Here is a 12,968-nt window from a genome sequence, read left to right as displayed (position 1 = left end):
ATATTGTTTTTTTGGAGAAAACGTTTGTGGGTAATGACAGCAGTATTGAAGAAAGTGACTCTTTGTTATTTCAAAAATTCTTTATTATTAATGCTAATTTTAAAGATTTATTTTTGACATTTTGTCTTTTATTTTGCTAGAACAGTATAGCAGTGACAGGAAACGAAGTGGGAGACAGAGAGGGGGGGTGGGATCAGAAAGCGTCCACGAGCCCGGATTCGAACTCGGGACGCAAAGAGCGCAACATGTCAGTGCACTGCCCACAAGACTATCAGTGCCGACATTTTATTATTAATACTAATTTTTTTAAAATAGAACTATTAAAGGCATAATTGTAACATCTTATTTAAAAAAAAAAATCAATGTAGAATTTTACTGATTTTAACACCTAAAATAAAACTAGTATAGCTGGGAGCCCAGAGTGAAAAGGAGGACAAGGCCAAAATAGAGAAATTGTGGAAAATACGTACTTTCGTTAAGTCAAAAATATTTGCAGATTTAAAAATCTAAGGCTAATAAATTCTATTCTCTTTTTTTATCATCAATAGAAGACAAAAGGTTCCACTAATCAACATTCACCCATATATTTCTCTGTGTATGTATGTGTATGTGTCTTACCAAAAGCGGTCTGCATGGTGGGGTCCAGAGTGGGCTGCCCGTCCCCTGAGGGTAGGTCGAGGCGTGTGAAGTCCCTGCTCTTGTCGTTGTTGTATTTCACATTCAGACTGGTCAGCTTGGAGAACTCAACACGCAGAGTGCAGCAGCCGTTGTAGATGTTCTGCCCATCCAGAGCCTGACACAGACAAAAAAATATTAAAATGCCATTCTCACAAAGAAATGATAGTTTGCTTAAATAAAAAAGCCTGTTTTAGGACAAAGTAATTTGTTTTCTCCAGTAGAAATGTACATTACTAGAAAGTGTTAATGCAAAAATAAATCTCATTGTCATTACTCTACTGCTACATTACCAGTCAAAAGTTTTTGAACAGTAAGATTTTTATGTTTTTTTTAAAGAAGTAATTTATTTGATCCAAAGTACAGCAAAAACAGTAAAATTTTGAAATATTTTTGCTATTTAAAAGAACTGTTCTCTATTCGAATATACTTTAAAATGTCATTTATTTCAGAAATTTCCAAGCTGATTAGTCATGATCCTTCAGAAATCGTTCTAATATTCTGGATTTGCTTCTCAAAAATAATAATTATTATTATTATGTTGAAAACAGCTGAGTAGAATTTTTTCAGGTTTCTTTGATGAATATAAAGTTCAGAAAAACAGCATTTATCTGAAATAGAAATCTTTTGCAACATCATAAATGCATTTATCATCACTTTTGATCAATTTAAATAAAAGTCTTTGTTTCTATAATTTCTCTCCCAAAAAAACTTCAAGTTTTGATTGGTATGGTGTATAATGTTACAAAAGCTTTTTTATTTCAGATAAATGTTGATGTTTGGATCTTTCTATTCATCAAAGAATCCTGAAAAAATGCACTCAACTGTTTTAAAATATTGATAATAATAATATAAATGTTTCTTGAACAACAAATCAGCATATTAGAATGATTTTAGAAGGATCATATGATGCTAAAGACCGGAGTAATGATGCTGAAAATGTAGCTTTGATCACAAGAATAAATTACATTTTATATTATATTCAAATTGAAAGCAGTTATTTTAAAAAGTAAAACTATTTCACAATATTACTGCTTTTGCTGCATTTTGGATCAAATATATGCAAGCTGGGTGAGCAGATGAGACTTCTTTAAAAAAAAAAAACAATAAAAATCTTACTATTCAAAAACTTTTGACTGGTAGTGTATATTATGAAAATAATATTTATTAAATATATATTATAATATAAATAATATACATAGTGCTAATTAAAAACACATTTATTTGATCTACTTTAGCACTGCATGTCATCTATGCAATCATGCAGATAACCGAGGCGTGTTTGCCTTTCCGATCACAGGACACTGAACTATTCCGGCACATTCTCATTGATTACACCTGCTCTACTTCATTACATCAGGGCTTAATGGAGCCTGAGCATCTCATCTCAGTTTTTCTATCTGTTAATCAATATCTTAAAGCAAGCGACAGCCAAACTCCTAAAACAGATCTAGAAGAAGCCGCAGCCACGAGGTTTGTATCTCCACCGAGCCCTTTTAATACTTCCTGAGATACAAGAGGGTCAAAGTGCAAAACCGAACGGATGAAAAGCAACGTGTGCAGTGAAAACGAATCAATAAACTTGCAACCCATGAAACCTCAAAATATATATTTGAGCAATAATTTTCATTTAAAGAAATAACTCAGAGCATTAGCCATTACAGTGACAAAAATGGCTTTCCCGGGTCAGTTTACCCATAATTGCCATCTCGTTATGGCCATTTTGGATATATGAACCTTAGATAAGAAAACAAGATCTCCATGACAGAGTTTGCTTCTTAATCCAGTGCGACATTTTCTTTATTGAATTGTCTGTGTAGGCCTGAAGCAGGTTTGGCAGGGAGGAGGCGATGTGAAATAACCTCTCCCATGGAGCCAGTTCATTTAACTAAACCCTGATGACAAATGCAAATCACATCTAATCCTGACAGTGGCCTGAGCAACGACAGGGGAGACTGAAGAGCTGTTGCATAGAAGTCTGCGCTGTTAGCTTTAAGCAATGATGTGAAATTCTGAGTGTTGGATGATAAAATGATCTCATTGTCTCGAGGGTGGGCTCTTTTGACTCTTTTGGGGTAATAAGCAACTGTCCTGCTTCAACCACTCCAGAAAACACTCAGAACACATTAGCAACCACAAATGAACACCCTACCATTATAACATTAGAAATATATAGACTACCGTTCGAAAGCTGGAGGTCGATAAGATTTATTGAGTGATTTCCACGTAAAACTGATCGTGCAGACCAAACCATAAGTCACAGAGACTTGAAACTTGGAGGGATGGTAGTACTCACGCCACCTACAACGTGACCAAGGCTCGCCCCAATCGGCCTAACAGGGGCGCTACAGCGATTGAAAGTATGAAATCGCTCAAAATTCTTAAAACGTCAGTCGAAGGCTCAATTTCGTAAAAATTTTTCTTTTGCAAAACCTACTTTTGCAAACTAGTCCTAGATTTTTCGCCCGATCAGAACCAAACCAGTGCAGAAAGATTCTCTGGAGAGTGAATATCAATAATAATCAAAAAAAGTTGAACTTTCGACTCATTGTCGCAAAGGGACGCCTAAACGTTTGAATGGGGCAGGGCCACTTTTAGTAAAATGCTTATAACTCCTGAACGAAATGAGATATCTTCGCGAAACTTTGCACACTTAAGTAAGAGCTCAAGCTGAGGTCACAGGGGAAAAAATGTGGAGCTTGGCCACTTCGTGGCGCTATAAGAGGGGAAAAAATAAACCTTAAAATGGCTATAACTAGTCAACCATTTGTCCTATCAACATAAAAATCGCTTTGCACGATCTTGGTCCAAAGTGCCAAAAGTGTCTACAGGGACATTTGCATATCTAAAAAAACATGGCTGCCATTGGCAGATGAATTTTGAGCACCTATTAGCCAAGGTTAACAGAGGCTAATCAGAACGGCTCGGTGGGCCTGTTTGACTCATGACCCCAAAGGTCTGTGAGAAATGTGAAAGTAAACGACCACTGGGTGGCAGTATCGCATTTTTTAAGTATGTAAACGATTGTACATTGCCTGGTTTTCTGCACATACACGCAATGTTCATGTTGTATGATAGACCTTCTCGTTCCCAGAAATTTTGCCTTTATCACCATTGCTGTCAATCAACCATTTTTTAAATGACTGACAAGATGTAAAAAACCTACTTTCGTGAACTAGTCCTAAGTTTTTCGCTCAGTCTGGGAAAAAAAACACCACAGCGGAGTTCTCTGGACTCTCTAGGTCAATAATTATCAAAAACATTGAAATTTACCCTTTTGGAAGCTATAACGGGGTCCTTCAGAAGAGAGGCCTGTCCAAATATACCCAAAACTTCACGAAACCCACTGAGCACATGTGACAGGTGATTCTAAACAAGCATGCAAAATTTCAGGGAGATTGAACCTCAGCTGGTGCTATAACAGTCATAAGTGTTATAAAAACATCATATTTTTATGGTAAATCACCTGGATTTGACAAAAAAGCTTAAATAATTGATTTACGTGTTACATTTAGATGTAATTAGTGTTACATTTCTGCAACTGAAAATCATTTGTGCTTGTCCAGTCAAAGATGCTGGAAAAGTAAGCTGTATTTGCACACAACTGTTCCTTTTTTGCAGCCATTTTAACTGGGAGGAAGGGGGGCTTCATCGCCCATTTCAAAAAAAGACCCCTGTCCCCACCCCTCCTGTTACACTAACAAATACTCTCTTTGTGCAAGAAGGCAATGCAACATGGCAGCCGCACAATAGATAACACCCTCAGACCAGAGGAGTAATTACTTGCTAGCTCTTTTTCCCCTGGTGAGCTGCATTGGCATTCATTAGATAACCTCAACGGTGACATATTAATTACAGGGGCGCTTTGATTTGTGCGGTCTGCTGGGAGCTGGTTTTTCTGCCGTCTTCCTGTTGCTTTGACAAATTTTCGGCTCGGCACCAAAAAATACCAGAGAGCACCAAAAATGAGGTGATGGAGGACAGGTGTGAGCGACCTCGTGATTGATCATGAAGCTTTGATTATACGGGACGGGTGAGCGATTAGGAAGCAGTGCTGACCACTGATAAACCGTCTGTCTCCACAGACAGCCTGAGGAAATAAACTAGCGTATACTAAAGCTGGATGGCATGTTTTGATCCCACCAACGAGATAATAAGAGGAGCATTTTGTGGGCTCTGATTTGGTACTGACCACTTTGGCGTGATGTGCGTTCATTGGATCTGCATATTGTAGCAAGGCCTGGAACTGGTTGTTCTTGGTGAAGGTAATGATCTTCAGGACTGTTCCAAATTTTGAGAAGATCTGGATGAAGGAGAAGACAAGAACATTAAAGGACATAGTCTAGTTTAAACCAGCCCAAGGTTTCTCTCTTCTTAGCTGGTTAAGCAAGTTTAACTAGTGATCCAACCTGACCAAGGTGCTTTCCAAGGTGAGAATTCCAATAAAAACCAATAAACTAGACCAGCTAAACCTGGTTTGAAGGGATAGTTCACATCCTAGGTGTATATGACTTTCTCCGCTCAGATGAATACATTAGAAGTTATATTAAAAAATGTCCTGGCTCTTCTAAGCTTTATAATGGGAATGAATAGGTGTTGAGATTTTGAACACCAAAAAAAAATTCATATATTCATTATAAAAAGGGGTTAATAAAGGCCTCCTGAAGTGATTATGCTATGACTACATCCTACGTCATCTGCTGGAACGCCACTCTCTCGTGAATGCGCGTACGGATTAGCAGAGGCTGGAGATTATGGTTTATAAAGTTTTAAATATAGATATTATTCTCACCCAAATGCATCGATTCACTTCAGAAGGCCTTTATTAACCCAGGGGAGCTGTGTGGAGCACTTTGTATGATTGGTGGATGCACTTTATTGGGCTTGAAAATCTCAACAGCCATTCACTGCCATTATAAAGCTTGGAAGAGCCAGTTCATTTTTTAATATAACTCTGACTGTATTTGTCTGAAAGAAGAAAGTCATATACATCTAGGATGGCTTGACGGTGAATAAATCATGGGGTAATTTTCATTTTTGGGTGAACCAGCTCTTTAAGATTAAGATTAAGAGTCCCACGTGACTGGGCAACATAAAACCTCTGAACACAAGTGTTTTGTACCACTTTGACCTTGTTGAAAGGTAATTTTACAAGGTCGCTAGGTGTTAAAGTAGAAAGTGTACATGGTAAACAATGAAAACAGTGCAAACAAACCAATGAGGTATTTGAAGTATTTGAGATTAGAATGGAAATATGCTGTTTGATATATTGCAGAAAGCTAAAAAGTTTGTTTTGTTTGTTTATTTTTTTTCTCTGTATGTCATGATATTACTTACTGTATCAAAGGGGTTATCAGATGCCCATTTTGCACAAGTTGATATGATTTTTTAGGGTTTTAATGAGAAGTCTATAATATACTTTGATTAAAATTTTTCAGTGATAGTGTAAAAGAACACCCTTTTTACCTTGTCAAAATCAGCCCTTTTTAGAGTGAGCCTTTCTGTTGCATGTTAAAAATATTAAAAAAAATTGGTATAGTCTTACCTGGTGTAGCACTTCTAGAGACACTGGGTAGTAGAGATTCTCTACGATGATACGAAGCACAGGACTTTGTCCGGGCATCATTCCTCCATCACTGGCTGTCGCAGTCCCAGAGAGACTCATATTCCCAGAATGCACTGCATTGACAGCTTGCAGAGCAGCCTGAGCCCTCTACAAATGAGAAACAAAGGGGTTAACATTCTGACCAAACTCTTCCAAAACTTTACACTCACACTGAGTACACACAGATACAGTACGCCTTAATCTTACTACTGCGCTGCCTGATTCCCACAGCTCTAATATGCACTCTCAGCAAATGACTCTGTAATGAGCCGTTTTACATACTGTAAAACTAATAGCTTTGGGTAAAGCAAAAGTATAAAGGAGGCACTAAATATGCAGAGATACCATTCGTACCAGTTCGTAAAAAAAATTAAAACAAGCTAAATGATATTAGGGTTATGTATAGGTTTAATGTTAGCGCTTTATCAGTCTGTCAGGCACAAAGTGGGGTGCTTTCCACCTATAAACAAGGTCAGAAAGTTTACTTTTTAGAAAGTTTGTTTTTCTTTGTCAATTTATGACACAGCAAGGTTGTTTTAGGCTGTCATAGCTAGGGAAAAAACATACCTTGAAAATGTATACCTTGAAATTGTTTTTTTTTTTTTTTTAAAAAAAGTCAGTACAATACAAGGAAATATTTTATATATTTTATCAAACACTTCTGAAAACAGTATAAAGACACAAAATGTACATGTCTAAAGGTTATCATATTATATAACCGAGAAAATAATCTACATTTTCTTGGTTATATGTGACCCTGGTCCATACAACCAGTCATAAAGGTCAATTTTCCTAAATTAAGATTTATACATCATCTGTAAACTGAACAAATAAGCTTTCGATTGATGTGTGGTTTGTTAGGATAAGACAATATTTGGTTGATATACAACTATTTGAAAATCTGGAATCTGAGGATGCAAAAAATAAAAAAATCTAAATACTGAGAAAATCACCTTTAAAGTTGTCCAAATGAAGTTCTTAACAATGCATATTACTATTTTAAAGTTTTGATATATTTACAGTAGGAAATTTACAAAATATCCTCATGGAACATGATCTTAATATCCTAATGATTTTTGGCATAAAAGAACATTTGATAATTTTGACCCACACAATGTATTTTTGGCGATTGCTACAAATATACCTGTACGACTTATGACTGGTTTTGTGGTCCAGGGTCACATATGATATTTTATAGCTAAAACAAAAGATAACTTGAAAACTGTTTAAAGGTTTTTTGAAAAATTGTGACTAAGATCTCATGTATTCAAGAAAAACATTTGATGGTTACACCACTTGAAATTTCGAAAGGCATTCAATGAAACATTTTGGTAATGGAAAACAGTATAAATTAGTAAAAATACACATATACAGTACTGTGCAAAAGTTTTAGGCCACTAGTATTTTCACCAGCTAAAAATGGTTTAAAGTCAGTTATTTCTATCTTTTGCTGTAGTGTGTCAGTAAAAAATATCGGTTTACATTTCCAAACATTCTGTTTGCCATTAATTGTAATAATCTAGTGAGATTTTTGTTTGCACAAGGAGTCTGACAACAGCGAGTGCTCCACACTGATCTGATCTCACCATCATCCAGTCTGTCTCTGGAATGACATGAAGACACAGAACAAACTGAGACAGACTAAATCCAGAAGAACTGTTTCAACATCTCCAAGATGCTTCAAGAGACCTACCTGCAAAGCTACCTGAAAAATTTTGCGCAAGTGCACCTAGGGCAAAAGCTGCTGTAAACGCAAAGAATGGTCACATCAAATGTTGATTTCATTTAGTTAATAGAAGCTAATTGATGAAGAAAATCTATTTATGACAACATGCTCATTTTACAGCATTTTTACAAAAGTGCCTAAAACTTAGGTTTAACAGTGCTGCAGCTTTGCAGGTAGGTTTCTTGAAGCATCCTGGAGACTTTGTCACAGTTCTTCTGGATTTAGTCTGTCTGAGTTTGTTCTGTTTCTTCATGTCATTCCAGAGACAGACTGGATGATGGTGAGATCAGATCTCTGTGTGGAGCACTCGCTGTTGTCAGACTCCTTGTGCAAACAAAAATCTCATTGGACTATTACGATTAATGGCAAAATGAATGTTTAGAAATGTAATCTGATATTTCCTACTGACACACTACAGCAAAAGACAGACTTTAACTGACTTTAAACCATTTTTTAGCTGATGAAAATACTAGTGGCCTAAGACTTTTGCACAGTACTGTATACATGACTCCTGGTCATGCAGATTTCTAATGAAATGACTACATTTTGCCAAATAAAATTGTAAAAAGCACAGTATCTGCACAAATAACAGCATCTTGGAATAAAATAAAATTATAATAAAGTTGACAAATGCATTTCAACTAAATTGTTATTAAATTTTGTTTTCATATAATCTTGGATAACATAATTTGTCATTAACCCTACTATGCCAGTAAAAAAAGGAGTGACAGTAATTCTTACCCCCTGATTGGGCAGATTATCAGTCTTAAGCTCACGGTGGTTGGAATACTGGATGTAGACGGGCTGGTTGCGGACATGGGGTGTGGCTGTGGTGTAGTAGTTGACCATGGTGATAGCTGCTTCTTCAGAAGCCATTTCTATAAAAGCCTGTAGTGGAAAGAGAAACATACTGTAAGTGCTCAGCCCTGATAACAACAGCATTCAGCTAATTGCACATATGTCAGTTAATCCAGCCTTTTATTAGTCTGTTTTAATGCGACACTCAAATGAAATAAGTAGCAGTGGGCTAAAAGAAATGGAGATAAATAAGAATCAGTGCTGCTCTGCACTTACGGTTGCGCAAGATTACTCCTGCCTGTAGCATAAACAATGCATGATAAAGTCTAATATTTCGAGTTTAAGTTTTGTTCAAATCACTAACCCTAAGGATGAGCAATACAATAGTGATGCTTGTCTTTACAGGGACCTCTAATAATTATTCTGACCTCATGAAGCAAGGTGTGAAAGATTCATAGATGCAGAATCTTACAATAAAAGGAATCTTTTGAAGCATCAATCAAATCAAGCAGCAAACAACAAATTATGCAACAGGGGCATTAGAAATCTGTCTGCCTGTCTTTTCTTGTCTAAATATGTTTCCATTTGAATATGAAAAGACGCTCGAGTGGAAGCGGGAGACTGCCGTGTTTTTGCAGGGCTTCTGTTATTAGACGGACCTTGATGTGTTTGAAAGGACACACACTTCAGTTTCTATCACTGGCTATCACTAATGAAGTGAAAACAGATCTGGACCCTTGTCCTCACTGTTCCTTATAAAGGAAAAATACAGACAAAATGATTCTTTGATGGTGGCGTTCTTAGTATAGTGGGTTTTTAAGGGTCAGCCTTATGACAAAAAAGGTCTGGATGATATTTCAGCCTTGAAGTAAAAAAAAACAAAAAAAACTTTTGACTGAATTTAATTATTCCTATAATACAAAATAAAAAAATTACATAATTTTTTAAAAAAAAGTTACATTATCATTCCTTTTTTTTTTACTGAGAACATCCTTAATTGCCTAGAATAAATCTTAATAAGCTTCATTTTTTATGTCCAAGACAATCCCTGAGACAACGGTATTGTCACACCATTGTCCCCACAGAGGAAGTAGGCCTACATTTCCCAAATCATGTTAGTTACACTGTGATGAACCACACAGAGATTTAACAGTGGGAATATGTATGCTGGATTTCTCTGATCTTATTCATGCCGTTTAATCCGGAAATTCCTCTGCTTAACCAACATAAAAGCGTAAGGTGAGGATTGAGAATCTCAAAAGGCACATTTCAAACCCATCAGTGTTTCTCAAATGCCTGAGGTTCCAATAGTCATGCTGCTAAATGCTTACAGAGCTGAAAGAAAGGGCAGGGATGTGTTTGCAGGTTAATGGAGCACCTACTTGGTTTTTCCCTTTAAGCATCAACAGGTTGGTGACTTTGCCGAAAGGGACTCCTAGTGAGACGACCTCTGCCTCGGACACTTCGATGGGAACTTTGCGGACGTGGAGGACACGGGAGGGGATACAAGGAGATCGTTCTCCTTTATACTTTTTACCGTCAGTGCCATTAGCTGCCAAAAGAAAGAAAGAGAAAGAGAGATTATCATTTTTTTTATTATACCAATTTTCCAAATGCCAAAACTGGCATTGATGTACATGGATAATCCAAAAAAGCAAGACCCGTCAGACACCAAACACTATTATTATCGATTGACTGACACCAAAAAGGTCACTGTTACAAAATATTTTTCAATGTTTTAGCTTCACAAAGAACCTTCAATGAAGGTTAAGATATACTAGACAGACAGACATGGGTAGAAACACAAAACAGACAATACTACAGTGGTGGGGAGCATCTCTGACGCTTCCCCTTTGAAACAATACGACAAGCCTCTTACAGGATTAAGCAGCCCTCTGTAGCCTGTCAAGACTCCAAATGGCACCCATTGTGGGGCGTTTGGCACTTGGCTATGTCCAGGGGCACATCACAGGCTGGTGACAGGTTTAACAGAGACAGACCGTGGCGGAGTGCCTGCCTCAGCTTTCAACACTTGCAGCTTTCACGTTCTTTCAAGCCCTTGCACTGCTTGTGTTCACCTGATTGCAGATAACAGCATCAAAGCAATCAGTATCAGGCTCAGTGTTGGGAACAAAATGAAAAGATGGTAGAATGTGCATGAATTATACAGTGGGCAGACTTGTGGTCAATTTGCCCAAATTCCCATTATTAGCCAAACAGATAGTCCTGGCCCAAAAATCACACCAGACGATGAGGGGGACCAGACGATGACAGAAGTCAACATTCAGATGTTTTCCCTAAAACTGTCTCTGAATATTAAACTAGGTTAGGAGAAAGCATTCTAGCACCGGGAAGTTGCACATTTCACCCTGAAGCAATTTCAGAAGCCAAACAAATGAATGTGCTGCAATTGCTGCATTGTTAGACTCTCCTATTAAGTATTTGTCTAGTCTTTGGTAGGTCATGCAAAAGCAATGAACACATTAAAATGTGGGTGAAATATTCCTTAGTTTTGCATGTGTGTATGTTAGGTAGAAATTTCTCCATGATAAATGCAGTATGAAATATGCAGTGAAAGTGAGATCTCTTTCTCACGCACTGATAAACTCTCTCTTTCCAAAGTTAAGCCTGTCGACAAGAGAAGGCACAGAGAAACAGCAGTGCACAAAAGAAAGTGCTGCCATCAGCAGGACATACAGCCACAGTTGAAAAAATGAACAGGCTCAATACAGTGATCCAGACCTGCCCCTTACAGCCTAGTGATCTAGCTCCTCATAGCTTTGAACAGTGATCCAATCCCTCCCTCCCAGTCCAGAAATCTAGACCCTCCTCTCACAGCCTATTATAGTAATCTGGACCAAGGTGTCCAATCCTGCTCCTGAAGGGACAATTTCCCACAGACTTTAGCATCAACCATCTGGAGCTTGCTTGTCTTGAAGTTTCTAGTGAGTCTGAAGATCTATATTAGCTGGTTCAGGTGGGTTAAAGTAGAGTTGGAGCTAAACTCTGCAGGACATTGGCCCTCCAGAAACAGGTTTGGACACCCCGATCTAGACCAACTCCTCACAGCTCAGCTCAGTGAGCTAGAAACTCTTGTAACAGCCCAGCACAGTAATCTAGACTCACCCTCATAGCCTAACACAGGGATCCCATCCCTAACTCCCTATACTCTGCAAGACAGTGGCTCTCTCTTCCAGTCCAATTATCTGGACCAGGGGTGCCCAACCCTGTTCCTGGAGATCTACTATCCTGCAGGGTTTAGTTCCAACCCTAATTAAACACACCTGTATGTAATTATCAAGTGCTCCTTCAGGTCCTAATTAGTTGGTTCAGGTGTGTTTGATCAGGGTTGGAGCAGAACTCTGCAGGAAGGTAGATCTCCAGGAACAGGGTTGAGCACCCCTGATCTAGACCCTCCCAACAACCTCCTGCCACAGCCCAGCACAGTGATCCAATCCCTCCCTCCCAGTCCAGAGACCTACACCTACCCCTCACAGTCAAAAACAGTGATCCTATCCTTCCTTCCCAGAACTGCCTAGTAAACTAGTCCAACCACTATAGAGAGATCTAGACCTTTCCCTCACAGCCCAGCAGTGATACCATCTCACTCTTCAGCGATGTTATCCCTTACTTCACAGCCCAGCAGTGATCCCAATTCATCCTCACAGCTCACAGATCTAGACCCTTCCACTGCAGCCCACAATCTAGACCCTTCCCTCACAGCCAGCACAATGATCCCATCCCTCCCTCCTAATTCAAAGATATAGACCCTCATGTCACAGCCCAGCACAGTGATCCAGTCCCTCCCTCCCAGTGTACAGATCTAATAGTTTAACAGTGATCCTATCCTTCCCTCCCAGCACAGCATAATAAATTAGACCAACCACCAGTACCCAACACAGTAATCCCATCTCTCTCTCCCGCCCAAGAGATCTAGACCCCTCACAACTCAGTCCAGTGATCTAGACCTTCCCCTCACATCCAGCACAATGATCCCACCCCTCCATCTTAGTCCTAAGATCTAGACCATCCTGTTATAGCCCAGCACAACATGGTAAACTAGACTGACCCAGATAGCCCAACACAGTGATCCCCTCCCTCTCTCCCACACAACAGATGTAGACCCTTCCTTCACATCCCAGCAGTGATCCCATCTCACCCCTT

General features: G+C 38.5%; 1 protein-coding gene across 7 annotated transcripts in view; it reads right to left on the bottom strand.

The window, feature by feature from the left end:
* ptbp3 (polypyrimidine tract binding protein 3) overlaps positions 1-12,968 on the bottom strand; it is an 82,593-nt gene that overhangs the window by 18,795 nt on the left and 50,830 nt on the right. For 6 of the 7 annotated variants that reach the window (XM_051121913.1, XM_051121914.1, XM_051121916.1 and 3 more), the window contains 5 exons: positions 10,187-10,356; positions 8,748-8,894; positions 6,221-6,388; positions 4,868-4,978; positions 619-793 (listed from right to left, as the gene is read on the bottom strand). In XM_051121913.1, coding sequence (XP_050977870.1) covers positions 619-793; positions 4,868-4,978; positions 6,221-6,388; positions 8,748-8,894; positions 10,187-10,356 — 771 coding nt within the window. Of the gene's footprint in view, positions 1-618; positions 794-4,867; positions 4,979-6,220; positions 6,389-8,747; positions 8,895-10,186; positions 10,357-10,683; positions 10,883-12,968 lie in introns of all 7 variants that reach the window. The other variant, XM_051121918.1, reaches the window with a different exon arrangement.

Source organism: Labeo rohita, chromosome 10, assembly GCF_022985175.1.
Source record: "Labeo rohita strain BAU-BD-2019 chromosome 10, IGBB_LRoh.1.0, whole genome shotgun sequence".
In the NCBI taxonomy this organism is placed as follows: Eukaryota; Metazoa; Chordata; class Actinopteri; order Cypriniformes; family Cyprinidae; genus Labeo; species Labeo rohita.
The sequence above is the reverse complement of the archived record's forward strand: the minus strand, read 5'-3'. Positions and strand labels throughout refer to the sequence as shown.